Source organism: Apteryx mantelli, chromosome 6, assembly GCF_036417845.1.
Source record: "Apteryx mantelli isolate bAptMan1 chromosome 6, bAptMan1.hap1, whole genome shotgun sequence".
Taxonomy (NCBI): Eukaryota; Metazoa; Chordata; class Aves; order Apterygiformes; family Apterygidae; genus Apteryx; species Apteryx mantelli.
In genome coordinates, this window is record NC_089983.1 from 49,507,450 (window position 1) to 49,525,253 (window position 17,804).

General features: G+C 43.2%; 2 protein-coding genes across 9 annotated transcripts in view; one reads left to right on the forward strand and one right to left on the reverse strand.

Moving 5' to 3' along the window:
* FMNL2 (formin like 2) overlaps positions 1–11,221 on the forward strand; it is a 186,722-nt gene extending 175,501 nt beyond the window's left edge. The window contains exons 19-27 of the mRNA XM_067299446.1: positions 14–82; positions 254–334; positions 561–690; positions 1,142–1,305; positions 2,002–2,103; positions 2,588–2,686; positions 3,630–3,753; positions 6,999–7,045; positions 9,012–11,221. Coding sequence (XP_067155547.1) covers positions 14–82; positions 254–334; positions 561–690; positions 1,142–1,305; positions 2,002–2,103; positions 2,588–2,686; positions 3,630–3,753; positions 6,999–7,045; positions 9,012–9,050 — 855 coding nt within the window. The 3' untranslated portion in view covers positions 9,051–11,221. The remainder of the gene's footprint in view (positions 1–13; positions 83–253; positions 335–560; positions 691–1,141; positions 1,306–2,001; positions 2,104–2,587; positions 2,687–3,629; positions 3,754–6,998; positions 7,046–9,011) is intronic.
* Positions 11,222–13,278: 2,057 nt separating this feature from the next.
* The window catches only part of PRPF40A (pre-mRNA processing factor 40 homolog A), a 28,010-nt gene continuing 23,484 nt past the window's right edge, over positions 13,279–17,804 (reverse strand). For 6 of the 8 annotated variants that reach the window (XM_067299454.1, XM_067299450.1, XM_067299449.1 and 3 more), the window contains 5 exons: positions 17,705–17,791; positions 17,519–17,615; positions 17,351–17,412; positions 16,023–16,157; positions 13,279–14,546 (listed from right to left, as the gene is read on the reverse strand). In XM_067299454.1, the coding sequence (XP_067155555.1) occupies positions 14,454–14,546; positions 16,023–16,157; positions 17,351–17,412; positions 17,519–17,615; positions 17,705–17,791 (474 nt within the window). In that variant the 3' untranslated portion in view covers positions 13,279–14,453. The remainder of the gene's footprint in view (positions 14,547–16,022; positions 16,158–17,350; positions 17,413–17,518; positions 17,616–17,704; positions 17,792–17,804) is intronic. The other 2 variants (XM_067299452.1, XM_067299451.1) reach the window with 1 other exon arrangement.

Sequence of the window (17,804 nt, forward strand, 5' to 3'; positions counted from 1 at the left end):
TATTTACCTGTAGCAACTTCACGCAATAATAGCTGCATCTGTCTCAATAAAGTCATCCCAAAAGCTTAAGAAAATACTGGAGGTAGGTCTGATTTTAGTTACATTGCATAGCTTAACCACATCCCCGGCTCATCCCCTTATGTGTACTGAGACTGTACCTGGGTGCTGACATAGAAACTTTCCGTTCAGGGGTATCTAAAGTGTCACGCATTTGTGCTGAAAATTAACGCTCTGCTCTGTTTCATTCCGGCAGATAATCTTGGCTCTGGGTAACTATATGAATAGCAGTAAACGAGGAGCTGTTTATGGATTTAAGCTGCAGAGTTTAGATCTGGTGAGTGAGGGGGCCGCCGTCGGGTGCTCGGAGGCCGCGCGTGTGCTGCCGCGATGCCGGGGCCGCGGGCTGCGCGTGTGCCCTCGCCCCGGCGGCTGCGAGAGCGGCCCCGCGGCCCTCCCTCCCAGACGGAGGGACCCCGGGAAAGGCCAAGGAGCGGCTCAGTCACTTCGTCTGGAGCCCGCTGCGCCCTCACCCAGCGATCTCTTTGCCTTTTTTTCCCCAGCTCTTGGAAACAAAGTCAACAGACCGAAAACAAACGCTGTTGCACTATATTTCTAATGTTGTCAAAGAGAAGTACCAGCACGTGTCCCTCTTTTACAACGAGCTTCATTACGTGGAGAAGGCTGCCGCAGGTACTGTGAGCAGTGTTGCATCGGTGTCGTAGCCTGAGTACGTCTGTTAGGTCCTGGTGTGCTTTGTCACTCGAATCGTCCCAGAAATAGAGACAGATGGTTGAAATATGGGTAGCAATTAGGCCTGCCATGAAGCCAGGTTAGGAAAAGAGACCGAATTCTTTGTGTCAAAAGGTTGCTGGGAATAATGCAGGGTTGGGGGGTCATTCCTGGCACCGGGCTGTTGCAGAGGTGACTCTCCTGTGCTTCTGCACTGGTTGTGGCAGTGTCGACGGTGCCGGTGGTGGACCACAGCACGTGTGCAGTGCGAGGGACTTTACGGTGCACCAGGTGTGTGCTGTGGGACACGGTGCCATGGCTGGGGGCATTTCTCAGTGAAGAACTGTTCATACTGGGGCTTCAGGCACTCTTGCACAGCAGGAACGATGCAGTGTTTTTGTTTATCCCGTAGTGTCTCTGGAAAATGTCCTCTTGGACGTGAAGGAGCTGCAGAGAGGCCTCGACCTGACGAAGCGAGAATACACCATGCATGACCACAACACAATGCTGAAGGAATTCATTCAGAACAATGAAGGAAAGCTAAAGAAACTGCAGGATGATGCAAAAATAGCCCAGGTATTTTTTATTCTCTGTGTTTGGCCAGGGAACTTTAACAGCAAAGAGAAGAAACTCGGTGCACAGAGGATGCCTTCTGCTAAAGCTGATGCAGGCTTCAGAAGGCTGTGGGTTGGATGAGGAGATAGCGAATCTTCAGGGTTCTCTTCTGTTTTGGCTTAAAAGTGTGAAATATTCCATTACTTGTGGGACAAGATTTGTTGGTCTGTCGTGGTACAGAAAGACCCTGTTCCTCGATGTTACCCCTCACACATACGGATCACCCTCTGTCCTCCCCCTCACGGTGAGACCGAGTGTGGGTATATTTGCTTGCGCTAGTATTTTCCTAGCATTTTGTTCCTCTAGCCTCAGGTTTGTCCCCCTTCTGTGAGCCTGGGGATAACCCCGCAGATGCTCTCCGCAGACAAGCGTTTGGATCCGGCTCCGTGACACAAACCCTCAGGCTCCCTTTTGGGGGCAGGCTTCTGCCCCCAGGGAATTACAAGGCGCTGGCACGTCACCGCAAAGCGCCTGCGGTTGTATGCGCAGCAGCGAGGGGAAGGTGCAGAAATTTTGCATATTTGTTCCTGAGTTCAGCTGGTAGACGTAGGTGTGCAGGTGTCAGTCAAGGGCTTCACACAGAGGAAATCCAGACCCTTTACACTGACTGCTGCAGTAATGGTGGCGAGTTTATCTTGAAATATGTGCTTTTTGTAGGATGCCTTTGATGATGCTGTGAAATACTTCGGGGAGAATCCCAAGACAACACCCCCCTCCGTCTTTTTCCCAGTGTTTGTCCGATTTGTGAAAGCCTACAAGGTAAACACAAAAATCCTCCTCTTCTCTTGCCTTTCAAACATGGTTAGGTACCAAACGTGGCTCAGCGTTTGCTACAAAACAGCCGATGGCTCCCTCTGGCTTTGATACCATGGTGCAATGTGAGACATCACAGATGGGCAGGGCAGCCCAACCAGCCCAGGGCAGCACAAGTAGCTGCTTGGAGATTATTTTCAGGGCTGAAAGACCCTGCGGCTGCCTGGGATGCTGCAGGGATCTGCAGAACTCCAACCTCCAGGAGGTTTTACCCTTAGTATGAGTATTGGGGGATTGGGAGAGGATGGATTATATGACCTGTGAAGGTCTCTCCCAGCCCTGTTTAGAGGGAGCTGTATTGCTATGCTCTAAACTTGCTTCCTTGGAAAGCCTGGTGGTAGCAAGAGATAGCGCTATTTATTTGTAATGTTCAGATTCCCTGTGTCTGTAGCAATTTGAAGCTATAACCTCTATTTTTTGTGATAAACAGCAAGCAGAAGAAGAGAATGAGTTGAGAAAAAAGCAGGAACAGGCCTTAATGGAAAAACTTATGGAACAAGAAGCACTGATGGAACAACAGGACCAAAAGGTACAAAACTGATATGTGTTATAGGCAAGAGCCCTCGTGTTCATGACTTTTTCCTGACCATTCAGAAACCTCAGCTCAGTATAAGAACTTCAGAATTCTAGTTGCCCAGAAGTACGGTCTCTGGAAGTTTTTTTCTTATGGAGGGGAAAAAACCCAAAGCCTTCAAATAGGTGGTCAGTGCTCTTGATCTGTCAGTTCTGAAAGAAGAGTGCGTGGGTCTGCTACTAGCTGGTTTGCAAAATTCAGAAAAGTCAAATAGAGAGAAAGTACAGAGTCATCGAGTCCACATGGCTATGAGCTAACTTTTGTTCTGCTCTGGCCTTGTATCTTCCTGAGATATTGTCTATGTTCAGTATTCAGAACCCACCATCGTAAGTGTCCTCCCCAGAACCTGCCCTGGTATAGCACGACAGAGGGCCTAAGCCCCAAACTACCCTTTTATAGGAACTTTCCTAGCATGTTGCTTTCTGAGCTAATGCTTTAGATTTGCTAGAATTAGTTGCCCATGGCTCCAAGACAGCCACTTTGTCCTTGATTGGTGCTGCGTCCTGCAGCTCCTGTTGCTAGCAGGGATCCTTAATCCTAGCCTTGCTTTTCCTTGGGAAGGGAAAGCATGTTCTTCTAGTTCGGGAATGCTTTTCAGAGGCAAAAGCTTGGCGTTTCAGTCCGAAGTGATGAGAAATAAAGGCTAGGAAGTAAATTACAAATATAAGAAAGAAAACCAGCTTGGCAGCCAGGTTAACTTGTGACTTTGGCCTTCCTCTCCATGGGATGTGAGCTAGTCGCATGCTTGTGTTTTCCTGATCTCACAAAACTGGGCAAAAACTGGCAGTTACTGTTGAATGCTGCAGGTGGGATCACCTGGTGTTTCAAACATTCAGGAAAAGAGAAGCGCGGTAATTGGAGGTCAGGCCTCACAGATCCTGTTGTTGTTCGCTTCCAGTCTCCTTCACATAAAACGAAGAGACAGCAGCAAGAGCTAATTGCAGAGCTCAGGCGGCGGCAAGTCAAGGATAATAGACATGTGTACGAGGGGAAGGATGGTGCCATCGAAGATATTATCACAGGTAAACACATTTTGTTCCACGATCTCGGAGCCTGTTTCACACAGGATAAAAATGTTTATCTGCATAGGAGCTATCGTAAGCGCGTTACATGCTTCTTAAAAAGTGCCACTCAGATATGGCTTAGGAAATTGTTTATATGATGTGAATTGAGTATAAAAACTTTTGCTAAGAGTACGTGACAAGCACAACCCAGTAAGCTGCCTGCACACGTCCCTTTTCAATGCCATACAAGCGCAGACCTTGGAGACCCGCACGCTGTTTCGTAGTTCTTCTCTTTCAGCATGTTGTTGTGACACATTCGGTCCCTGATGTAAAGAGTAGCCAGTTCAGTGCCTGATCTCAGCCGATGCTCTGGCGGGGGTATGCATGCCACGCAGGTCTTTCCCCAGAAATCTTTTTTTCCCGGAGACAGAATGAATGACGGATGTTTAACATTATTAAGAGCCTACATTTTCATTAAAATGTACTAACAGTAATTGCACCACATTATTGCATAGTTGCAGCAAATCATTTAGTCAAACCTGAATGATTTATGACCCTAAGTTGCTCCTGGTTTTACTGCTTTTCAGTTTGGTAGACAGTCTGCACTGATCACCAAGCTAAGATTGGAGGGAGAGGCCCGTTGTTGTAGCCGGAGATAATCGGGGCGTTGCATGCAAACACTCACTGCTGTCTTCTCAATCCCAGTTCGTTTAGGAGTCAAGTCGTTTTTATGCATGGAGCTGCTCTGACTGTGGTACTTTTATTTTAGTGCATTTCCTTCACCTGTGGTGTGGAAGGAACAAGATTTTAGCACTTTGATATCTTTAGGGTCATTTATTTTCATTATTCAGAGCTCAAGAAAGGCCTTTGGGCAGGATTCCCTTGGCTATACTTCTCATGAAGGTTTTTCACACCATTTTTTTCTGCGGGAGGGGAGAACTGTTCTACCACTTGGTGAAGAAAGCCAGGGAATTTTTGCCCTGCTAGATGACAGGGTTGAAATGCTTTTGCTGAAACTTTCACAACCTTGATTAATAGCTTCCTGAGATAATATTCTTTATTTAAGGGGCAGAGTCGCTATGATATCTAATGTGTTACGGCTTCTGCAGCTCCTTCAGACTCCTGGCAGCTTGTATAATTCTGTAAATTGTGTTCTCCTCCTCGAAGGGAGAGGGAAGCTGTGTGTGAGAGAAGACAATCCCCATGCAAACAGCAGGCCAGTGCAGGAAGTGCCAGACTGAAATAACCTAAACATTTCCTCTGCTCATGTGCCTAGGATTTCCTACCATGGGGGTGTCTCTGATGGCCTAGAGACAGATAAAAAGAGTTAGGCACAGAGTCAGGTAGAAACTAGGTCACTTGAAGACGGCCCATAAGGTCTATATCAATGGCAGGGGAATACTCAGTCAAAAATGTCATTTTAAAATTGATGGAGCCTCTTCAGAGGCAGAGGAAAGCTCTGCAGACCTGGAACAGGCCACTGTCTAACAACATACTCTTTTCTGGAGTAGATTTAGCCTTTCAAAACCATTGAACACTATGTAGTATAAAAAAATAGGTGTTCAAAGACTTAAAACTGCCTCGTCCCCAAAGCCTTGCAAATTGTAGTGTGATTAGACAACAGATTGGAATATGTAAAACCGCCCCTGGATGTCCTTCACCAAGCACTAACAATGTACTAATGCAACGGATCTCTGCTTCTTACTGTGCTCTGTTTGTCTTGTTTGGCTGTTATTTTCCATGCAGTGCTGAAGACTGTGCCCTTTACAGCTCGAACCGCCAAGCGTGGCTCTCGGTTTTTCTGCGAACCTGTTCTCACTGAGGAATTCCATTATTAAACTATTCCTCTTTCACATCTGATGCTCTTAGAAACAAACAAGGTTGCTGTAGAGTTTTGACACTTCTCCATTTGTACGGATCTCAGCCAGGATCATGTGAATGTTGAATGTATAGTAATGTCCGGTGTCCCCTTGAAGTTGTATTTTATGTCACCTTTGTTGCATGTTCTTGTGTTTCAGTAACTTTTTATTCCATTCCATCATTTGTGCTTGATGCTTTTGGCCATCCTTGCATCTCAAAGGCATCTCTCATCTCCATGACAAATGCCATAGAACAGCAAGTGGTGGTGGTCACAGCAGACTGGCTGCAGACTTCATACGGTTCACGAGACTTAGTAGATCAAAAGCAGTCACGAAGTGACAATTCACTTGGCTTTTCTATGTCATCTCTTCTGGCCCACAGAACTTTCTCTGTATGCGAATCCACCCTTATAATACGCATGTAATAAATTAGCTATATGCCAAAGCAAAATTACAGTGTGCATGAACTAAATGGGACTCTCCTGGGCTTGCTTTCCGACTTGCAAGGGTTATCTGTAATAATGTACGTCCTCTGAGAGGAGTGTGGTTTTGTTTCAGACTTTTTAACTAGCGCCTGCATGTTTGTCTGCATGTGGGGTATAGAATAAAATAAACGGCATAAAATCTTCCTCATTTTTCACATCCATATTTAACTTTTATCAGTTCCATGCCAACTTTATCTGAATACAATCAATGAGCAATGCTTATTGAGCATTATCCAATTCATGCGGTGACCCTCTTCGTTAGGGGATCTGAGGGGGGCAATGACTTTGGAGGCCGCCTGGCTCCTCGGGTCACGTAACGGAGCCTCGGCAAGGCGGGAGCTGGGCCTGCTCCTGGCAAAGTGGCACCAAGTGTGAACGGGGGCGAGAGGGAGGGAGCGGAGCTGGGGGAACGTTCAGTTTTCTGCCGGAACGGTGGAAATTGTAATGATAAAAAGATTGACATGGAACTGGCTAATTTACATCTTGTGGTGTAAAGCGTAAGAAGGGTGTGTTTAACACAGCATGTCTTTTAACACCGTTGTCTTGAATTAAGGATTGAGTAGCTTAAGAAGACAACAGTGTTTCACTTCTGCAATATGTATTTTTATGAAAGCTTCTAATAAAATTGCAAACTATAATCAGCTCAACAGTTATTTGCTCTTTCAAGTTAATTGCTGTATTATCTTCCTGGAGCCAATCTTCAAAGCAGCTTGGACTTTGGTTAGCAAGAGGCTAGGGTGGCCACCTCGTCCTTTCCTCTCTGTTTCTAACCTCCTCTCGTAGCCTTGGCCTTCTCCCCTCCTCTTGCTCTGTTGGCTAACATGCCTGGGATTTTGAACACTGAGTTGACTTGCTCTTCATTTTCCATCCCATTTTTTTACTTAACCATCATTTTGTGTTTTTTTTTTTTTCTGTTTAGCCCTAAAGAAGAATAATATCACTAAATTTCCAAATGTTCACTCGAGGGTAAGGATTTCTTCTAGCACACCGGTGGTGGAGGATACACAGAGCTGGCAAGCATCACTTTTTACTTAGCTTCCTCCTCTCTCTGTATGCCAGACGAACTGCGGGTAGATGTAGGTAAATGTAATACTGGTGAGAGCCTAAAGGCCCGGTGGAGATTTGGACCACTTACTTATTTTCACCCTCCTGTGCTGTAGAGGATCAGTAGGCCATTGGCAAGGAGGCACCTGGTGACGTTTCTGGAGTGGTCGGTCAGGGACTCCCTGAATCCCAAGCTGTAAAACCCGTGTTGTGAAGGGGAGCGTGTTGGAACCTGCTGTGCAGTGTCTGAGGGAGACGTCTCCTCGAGGCCCCAAATTATTCAGGAAACGTAGGTGAGAGCAGCTGCTCTTGCAGCCTGGGATGCTCCTCGATGGTAAGCGGCATCCGTAGGCTTCCTGCTGTCCTCCCCTCCCAGTGTTGTGGACGGTGAGGTCTCCGGGGCCCTGCAGACACCACGTGCTTCAGTGCCGGCAGGAGAACACAACCCAAGCTTGAAGTGTCTCCGAGTTGCTCCAGTTTTTCTTATGACATGGCTCTGTCAAGCCATTAAAATACCATTTAATGTGTTCAAAGCGTGATTGCTTACCGTGTCTGGTGACCATTGCCATGCTTTCTCCATTTTGGCCCTAACACGTTCCTCTTCCAAGTTTAACCTCAGCTCGGCAGTCTTGTCCCCAGCTTGCCTTAACCCCATAGCTCCCTGGATATAACGCCCAGCCGTTTCTGCTGCTCCCCGTCTCAAGGCCGGGGCATAGCTCTGCCGAGGCCGTTGAGTAAGGCACAAAAGACGGACAAACGAGCAGCCCAAAGCGTGGCGACAGGTGAGGGCAGCGTCAAGCAAAGGTACCTTCTGCTGGAGATGCACCAAGAGCTGAGACGCTTGGAAGTTGGATTTAAACTAAGACATAAGCAATCCATGAAATTTGAGGGAGGGTTTGCCAGGTCCAACACACATTTGTTCCCTGGGGGGGAAAATTTCTACCAGCATCAGCTTTCCAGCATTCCAGGTGTGCACGTTACACCGTACTTGCCACGCGCAGCGTTTGCAGCTGCGTTGTGCAGGGAGGCCGAGCCAGTTGCTCCGGTTGTCTTTCGGCAGGCAGATTTACAGCACCCATAACACAGGCTTTTGTTAAAACATCCGGCTTCGCCATCCATCACCGTGTATCCGTTGCATGCTCAGTGGCAGGCAGGAGCGGCCAGGCCACCTTGCCTTGAGGCACGGCAGGAGGCGGCCGCTGGCCATGCCGGGGTCACCACCGCTCTTGCTCGTTCAGGTCAGAAGCCTCTTTGCAGCCAAACACGGTGGTAGCAGTGGGGTAAAACAGCACCCTGTGCTTGTACAAGAAGGTAACAGCAGCAGCTGCTTTTTCTCGTGATGCCTCTTTTAAATAAATGGCTATCTAGCGGGCATAGCTCCATGCTTGTTTTGATAAACATTTATAACATATCCTGTGTTAGACAGTCAGCCACTCTTCATCGCACTTTAGAAAACTCTTACAACTCGCACACAGGGTTTTTAGTGGCTGCGTAAAGGAATAAATTGTACTTCAGCTTACGTTGCCTTTCTCCATGACTCTAATAAGTGTTGCCAGCCAGGGGCTGGGGAGCGCTCAGACTGACTTGTGAGCATTGCCTGCTTAGTTCCACCGGGATTTCAGAGCATTTCACCAGCATTAGCGGCTGCTCGGGTGTTTAGTGAAAAGGGCACACCAGTATTTATTTGCTCACGTCTAGTCTCCTTGGGGTGACGTCCCTTCCACTGTTCCTACACAAGCTGCTTTGATTGGCTTCCAGCAGGACTTCTTGTCTAGACTGTGTGTGCGCGCGTGCGTGCGTGTGCATGTGTCTGTGTGTTTGTGTGTGTGCTTGTGCGTGTGTGACTTACTTACTTACATGTTTCTGACCGCCGGTTTCCTCTCCGCAGATCTTAGAAACCAGCCATACCGACGGGCCGATGCGGTGAGGAGAAGCGTTAGACGGCGCTTTGATGACCAGAACTTGCGCTCTGCAAATGGTGCTGAAATAACCATGTGAGCTGGAGACCTGCATGTGTAAAGTAAAGGGTGTGCTTGAATGATACCATGTCCATGTGACCAATGATAGGTTCTGCCACTTAATTACAGCCTTGGAAACAGTAAAATTACCTTCTAAAGGGCTCAAAGACCTAGAAAAATGCATAGGAACGTCAGCGATGGGCTCTCCACTCAACCGTAGCTAACAAGTGCCTAAAATTGAAGTACCTGCTCAATTTAATCAAAGCAATAGGACTTGATTTGATTGGGTATCTATCTTTTTACACCAATACATTATTCAGTATTTTTAACCAAAATGTAAAATATGTTGTTTTTGGGTGTTTGGTTATATAAAGGTTTAGTGACAGGTCTTCAGTTGACCTGACTTGGCTCCCGGCCGGTTGCACACAGGTGATACTTGGACACGCTCTGCTGTGGGCTGCGTAAGCTAAACGCATTTCTGTGCTGTCTGCCGAGGAACGAACCTTGGCTTCAGCTGCACTTATTGGCTCCTTTTTTTTTTTTGTGTTAAAAAAGAAAAATTACATATATATAAGGGCTTTCCATATGTAATAGGGAAATAATTACAAGGCTAGGCCCGTACCTTTTTCCGCCGTACACAGGCTCCACACCACTGTAGCTAGGATGTGGTAACATGTACGTCAGCGATCACAAGATTTCTATCAGTCAAATGAACACTATTCTTCACTTGTAGATTCTACTTTTTTTTTACTAGTATGCAATGCAGGGCTGAGGCGCGAGGAATACTTGGGGGTACAAAAAGCATTGCAAAGGCACAAAATGAGGATGGTGGATAAAGCAGTTAGTTAGTTACTATTTTCTTCAGCTAGAGGCAGCTTTTGAATAACAGTGTATTTATTAATTAGCACTAAGGTATTAACATCTCAGTAATCAGTATTAGGCTCCTGAGGACCAAACCGCTCAGTCATTAGCCCAGGGGGATCTTCCGGGGCCCTGCTCCTTACGGCAAATACCCCAGTACGAGCATCGCCTTTGCAGCTCCTTTGTAACCCCACAGCTTCCTCTGACAATCGGGTTCAAACGAGCTCCGAAGGGGCCTTTGCTCGGTGACGAAGCCCAGCCCAAAACCCCAGAGTTGAGACATCATTGCATTTTTAAAGCTTAAAAATGGGTATTATACTTAGTTTAGCACCATTATGCACACCCCACTCCTGGTTTTACATCAGTCTCCTGGTATAAGAAGATAAAGCCGAATTGTGTGAACGCAGGGTACTTGATCTTTTCAGAAGTGAAGAACTGGACTGAAACTAAATTTGTACTTTCCAAGCAGATACATTTTGCTTACAGCTTACCTTTTCTGGTATCATTGCATCAATATGTTAATTGTAAAATTTATTGTATAGTATTTAACCACTGAATTTCTTTTCTTTTATGTTGTGCTTATGTGAACCACTGGTGAAGGTCCCCTTTTACTTGGATAATGTGTAGTTATATGATAATCTGTTTTTAAATGTACAGATATTTTGCTACAAAATTGGTGCAGTTTTTTATGGTTTTTACACTTCTCTTTTATTCCCACTTTAGCCTCTGGGTAATATTGTAAATATTGTTTAAAAAAAATGCATCAGCCTGTGCTATACAATCTGAATGTTATTTTAACTTATAGTTTTTGTTTTTATATTTAACTAAATGGACAGTTTGGGGCTCAAAGTTACCACATTGACCTCTGCTTACCTATTTACAGGAAGTTTACTTTAAAAACTGCCACCTTCTCGCATTTACAGCAACGTGTACTTGACATGCTAAAGAGAACATGCCAAGATCGCCTTTCTTCACTGACAGTGACAGAAGCGCATTTTAAGCTGTGTAAAAAAAATTTGGCAATTAATTTAATTGTTCGGCAAATGGTCAAACGTACTAGCGCTCACATTCTTAAGCTCAAAGGTTTTTTTTTAATTTAAGACAAAAATTATCATGCAGATGATAGACTATAATACTGGCATGTTCTCTTTAATATTTTTCTAGTAATAGACCTGCTTCTTAGCAATATTAGAAGTGTTTTATAAAAGCAGTTCATGTTACTTTCCTGGTCTGTTCCTGGTATAAGATCAAATAAACTATTTACACTACTACACAGGAACCCATGTTGGGTTTTTTTTTTTTTTTTTTTTTTTGGTCACGCTAAAGTTTCCATCCGCCGTCTGCTCTAGCGAGAGTAATGGCACCAGCTACTCTGAAATAAGGTGTCAGTCATCACCTTCGTTTGCTACATTGGTTTACTATTAATTAGCCCTACCACAGTCAGGACATCGAGAGGCCCAAGAGCACGATGAAAGTCCAAGCTCACCTTCCCTGCAGCCTGGCCACGTACTGTAAAAAAATAGGGCACACAAACACAGGCCCATCGGGCCAACATCAAACGCTCAGCTCCTAACCAAGCTAGCCGTGACGGAGCCTTCTGCCATAAATACCTGAAAAGCAACAACACAGTATTTAAATCCTGCACTTAAAGAGAACAACTTCATCTTGTAGCCAAAATTCAGATTTAATTTTTAAAAGGGTTTAACAAAATAAATACAATGATGAACCTTAGGGTAAGAATGGACTCAGACAGCCCTGCAAACCTGACAGCCTGGTGCCGTAGCACCGTGGCCACTACGTGGGGTTCAAATTAAACAGATCACAAGCAGGACACTTAACTTCGTGAGGGTTGTGCAAAACAAAGAGCAAATCAAACACAATCAAATTGAAACAAACACTGTCATAGATACCATTAACATTTTAAAAATGCTAAAATCCTTTTCATTTCGAGGCAGAAATACAGAATTTGAACTCAAAGCTTCATTATGCTGTCCAGGAAGGAGAGAGAGAGAGCAACTCCGACGCCTACCGCTGCCATTTGAAGAGCGCAGAAGGGAAACACAGGCAGGAGAGTTTGTACCTCAGCAGCCTCGCGCTCCATGAAAAGGGGAGGCTGCAAGACTGAGCAGAACAGGAAAGAGAAGGAAGAAGGAAAAAAAAAAGAAATCTGAATTCATTTCCCCCTTAAAAATAGATTGTGCCTTGCCAGGAATGTTTTGACAGCAGTCTAACTTTAAGATCGGATTCAAAGATACAAAAAAAAAAAAATTCCATTAGAATAATTTACATTTACAGTTTTTTTTATTTTTAATGGAAAAATAAAGGCAAAACTTTTAAAAGTAATATTTACTTAGAAACATGTTTTTCATGTAAGTAAGTTACGCAAGGCAGTAACAAAATATTGTACATAAGTTCTAATGTGTTTGAAAACCATTACAACCTGTCAAATTCTAAATTAGTTTAGCGCTCGACACTTCCCCCTTTCCCAGATCTACCCCAATGTAAAGACATGATTAACTGTTAACTTAATGTTCTATAAACCATTTGCTGTTCTGTTTTGCACTCGGGAATTGCTACCTGTTTTATCATCTGCACATTTCCATTTTAAAATACAAATCCAGGGAAGTAAGTAAGTTTGTAAGGTTAGCAAAATACATATTTAAAATCTAGGCTGATTGCATATAGTCCTGCATATCCTTCCATGCTTGGGCAAGTCACTTGCCATGAGGGAGAAACCTGTAAAAAAGCCATGGCCAGCATTTTAATCAGTCTGCAACTTCCTAGATTTTGACATTAAACATATCACTGTGTACAAAGAATTACCATGAGTCCTGTTTTGACCAAACTCATGTATATATATTTTTTGAAGTAACAAGCAATGAGTGTATGATGAATAACTAATGTTTGCTTTGTTGGAAAGCACCAACGCTGAAATGTGCTCTGTATTGAACACTGTGTGAATACCAAATAATCCCAATAAAAAGGCTGTCATTTCCTGCTGAATACAGCAGATCAGATATTTCCAACATATTATATTTCAAATGCATAATTTCAATCTCAAATAGTATTCTTAAGAAGTCTGAATCACGTAACCACCCTAGCAATAAAATATGCTGCGTGAATGCTATAGGCTTTAACTGATTGGACCTTTTTAGGAATTTATGTACTAGTAACAGCTGTCATATATTAGAAAAAAATAAACTGAAAGGAACCTGAACTCTAAACAGTCTTCATATTTTTTGCATGAACATGTTGCTTAAATCCAACAATCAGAAGATAGCAGTATTTTATCAGAGCTGTACAGAGTATTTAAAACTAGAAATAAATACTAGTACACGCTAGAAGACAAGGTTTAATAATTGATAAAAATGTACAAAAATATTCAAATCAGAAAGTTTCAGAGTGTGTACCACAGCAGTCAATGTTTGTCACTGAACAGGGCTAACAGAACTTTCCTCAAAGCAAACTGGTCAGAGGCAATCAAAAAGGAGACGGGGTTTAAGCTTCTTCCTTCTCCTTTTTTAAGGAAGGGTTTAAGCAAACATTGATGTTCTAGACGGAGACACTGCAGCTGCTATTGAACATGTGGTGGTACATTCTTCAGCAGGTTCTTAAGGCAACATATTGAAATTAATTTACAATTTGATTTTTTAAAAAAAAAAACTCTTAACATGAAGATAAATGCTGAAATAATGTCCATAGCTGTTTTATGTATCAGGTTTTACACTAATACAAAAGGAGGCTATGATTAAGCAGCACCCTCTGGTGGCACTGTAACGAAGGGCCTATCACATTTCCAACCTCATTTGCAGGGGTTTAAAACTTTACCATAAAAATTCACTCCAAGGTAATGCTTAGACATGAATCAGCCAGGAAGTCTTCTCTTTCATATAAATACTCAAAATTGGTTTGGCTAGTAATGCAGGTCACAAAAAAGCAATTCCAATTTTTGATCCTTTTTTGTACTGCAAATCAAGAAACAGATTCGTTACTCCCCTTCCCCTTGCCTTTCCCCTTCAAAAAAATAAACAAATCCATAAAGCAAATTAAACCACAAGAAACTATATTAGGAATCTCTTTCTAAAAAGGAAATTTCACCTGCCCACTGGCCAGGAAAACCAGTGTTACTACCTTTCTAGGAAGGACCATATTTAAGAGTTGCTTTGCTAGAAAGGTGCCAACACTTTCCTCAGCCTGCAGACAGGATCCAGTCAAAACTGAAACATCTTCCATCATGTTTTTCCCTTCAAAGGGCTCCATGGTGAGCAGAATACACATTCTGCCTAGTAGGTCCAGGACAGACATTCAACTTTGAGCTCAGAATTTCATTTGCTTTTCTAGATTTGATGCCAGGCCTGTAATAACAGTACTTGAATGTATTTATGTGGTAAAATTAAAACCCACTGTTACTTCAACAATGGAACTCAGGATATCGGAACCCACGTCCTGAATTAGACATTGGTTTCTTTTATTATGCCACAATGTAAACATATTTGGTATAAATAACGTTCTCATTGATCTTCATCCAGTTGTTCCAAAAGCGTCCTCCTCTGTTTTTCCAACTCCCCTTCACTCAGTTCGCTGCCAGAAGTATCCCAGTTACCCTGCAGAGACAAATAAGATTAACGGTAAGAACAATTTATTTTCCATGCTGTATTGACTCACTGGAGGTAGAGCACGTGTCCCATCATCACCCTGAGAGCCCCAAGCAGGAAAAGTCGGGAAATTAGGGAGCCCATGCTGCAGCAGGCTCACGGCTCGAGCCCCCCTGGCCTGGGCCCTTTCACAGTTTAAACCCCACAGACACCCGTCCACAGCTGTTCCTGCAGAACGGGACAGAGACAACCACTCTGTTCTCCAGCAGGATTTCTCTACAAGCACTGCTAATAGTAAAGATATTAAAGTACAGTGTTTCTGATGTCACCTGGTGCTTGTGAGCACCGTACTGTTTAAGCCATTTCTAGACTGCACCGACACAAGGCTCATGAGCCCCGAGCACTGTTAGCGCCTCTTAGGCGGCAGCGTTTGGGCCAACACTTCTGCCAGCAGCAGCCACAACAACAGCCAGGGGAGGGAAAAAAGGCAACCGCAAACTCAGGTCCTAAGTTTGATGTAGCCTGCATCTGCTTAATTCTATCGAGAATGCGAACTCAGACGTAAGATGCCCACATTAGGACACGTAATTGAGATTTTCAAAGGCATCTGGAGGCCAAAGCTGATTATTTTAAGAAGACAATACAAAAAGCAGACATCTGCCCTCCCATCTCCTCTCAGAAGGTGGAATCACAGGGGGACGTTATCCAGAAGGACACATCACCCGCGCCATCCACCTAACCAGAGTGATGCAATAATTCCCCCCGAAGAGATGCCCGAAGGCGCTGAACACCTCCCTCCCCCAAGTTTTTATTTTTCATTCAAACACTTGTATACTTCTTTGAAAATACTGCTTTAAACACCTCTGAAAACAAGCGACACACAGAACAACGACAAAGAGCAAGACCACGGTCATAAGCACACTTCCACAATTTCCCAACTCGAAAAGCCCAAGAACAGGAGAATGTTGTTCCACTAAAATTTTCTTCCAGTGTCAGACTAGCACCAGCCCAGCACTAGAACTACTAAAATAATGACAAAACTACTAAAAGTTTAGAACACATGTGCCAGAGTCACACAGGTGTTTCACCAGCTGTGCTGCTCATCTCTTTTTAGATCAATCTAGGCAAACTAGATGCCCCCCTCGCCCATTTAATCATCAAGACTATTTTGTAACAGTATGGACTATGCTTCAATACTTCCTATAATATGCCTCATTCACACTTTTACATCAACTAACAACAGTAAATAGTATTTACCCAAACAGTAATTTCACACATCAATAACAAAACATTAAATGAGGGCATAGGATCTGTGTGATTTTAACTTTTGCTGGAACATTTGGTCCACTTCATATATAAATGGAATGGAACATAAAGCTTTACTCTTTGCTTAAGAAAGTAAACCCTTTATGAATCTATAAAGCAAGTGTACTGTATTACAGCATCCCACTGATATAAATACAAAATGGAAACAAGAAAGCTTACAGAATCTTTTCCAGGTCTTTTTTTAGTAGGAGATTTATGTTTTGATTCAGATCTTTGTCTAGCTCTATCCTTTTCACTCTCTCTCTCTCTATCTTTTCTGTCTTTCTCTCGTTCAATATCTGATTCTGGTGAATCCTGTATAAATAAAGGGAAAAATATTAAAGCCTCTGCACACCCATTCTATTAACATACTGAATAATTTATATATCCAATACCCATAACTCGGGGCAGGGGGGAACACTTCTTTTTAATATAGGCTGTATTAGAAAGTAACTGCTCCAAGTGGCTACTAATTAAACACATGCTATTAACCATGGCAGAAATAAATAACGCAAAAACACTTCTAAAGTGATTTGAAAACAAAAGTAGAGGGTTTGTTAAATACACAGCTTTTCCCATTCTCATTGCATGCAAGGATGGGGCATGCTGGAGGCCACACAATAAGTCTCTATGTACACAAATGCCATTTATTCAAGACCACCTCTGGAAGGGGTGAAATCTGGTAAACATTCTTCTGTTACATGGCTGGCTGGCCATACTTGAATGCTTGCTTGGTTTTTACTGGAATATTAACCATATAGTAAAGGGATTAGGTGCTCTGACTGGATTTTTATTCCACGTTTTATCTCATTGTTGCCAAGTTTATGTGGCCCTGTTTTTGTTGCAACAGTTGTTAGTAATATCTTACTCAAATGCCTAACAATTAGCGCCTTTCCCCCCTTTCTGAGGGCTACCACTGAGGGGCACAGCTAAATGTTAAAAAAAAGAATTGCAGAAAAAAGAATACATCAGTTTTGCAGCAACATGAGAGTCAGGGGACTCAGCTTTCCTCACCCATGACCAAAAATATTCCTTGGCCTCAACTAGTACACAAAGTGAAAGCTTGCTTTCTACTCTTTAGGTTCTTTTGATGCTCTAGTCACTTTGATATCAAAGCTTCTAACACAAAACCCCGATACCCAAGCAGGCAAAAGGAATGATGCTCAACATGAGGCAAAAGGAAAAGACAACTGTGATCCTTTCCAGCACTCCATGGTAACAGTGAGCTCCAAGGATTGCAATAGCAATAAACAGCATATGCCAGGCTACTAGTACAATCTTCAGTTTGCTTGAATGGTTGCAGTTAAAACCCCCAAATTTAACAGTCTTGAATAATTTAATTTTATACAGAATTGAAGTTGTTTTGCTACCAAAACCCTTCTCATGTCTGGTCTCACATAGTCCCTATTATAAAGGCAGCTGGATGATTACAAACACCTAAAAAGGATTACTGAAAGCATAAAGTGTTGAGTTCTTTGGCCAACTCAAAAATAGCTAGCAGCACTTACTGACTTATGTCTTCTCTTCTTGCTCTTCTTCTTGTGTTTTTTTGACTTCTTGTAACTTCTCTCTGCAAACATAAGGAAAAACAAAAATACATCGATAAAAATATTAAGACCCAGCAACAAAACAGTAACACTCATTTAAAAAAAAAGAAAAAAAAAAAGATCGTATACCGGATTCTGCACTGGAAGAACGATCAGAAACTGATCTAGATTCTGAACGCTGCCTTTTCTTCTTTGAATGGCTGTCATCATCCTCAGACTCTGTGCCCTTGAGACACAAGGCAATGTATTTAGCAATAAGACAGCGTTACAAATAAGTTACAGAAATAGGCTTTAACACATGATGAAACAACTTACCGAACGAGAACGAGATCGCTTCCTGTGATGTTTTTTAGACTTTTTAGAATGTTTCTTATTCTTTGAATGATGATGTTGACACTCATGCTAGAATACAAGA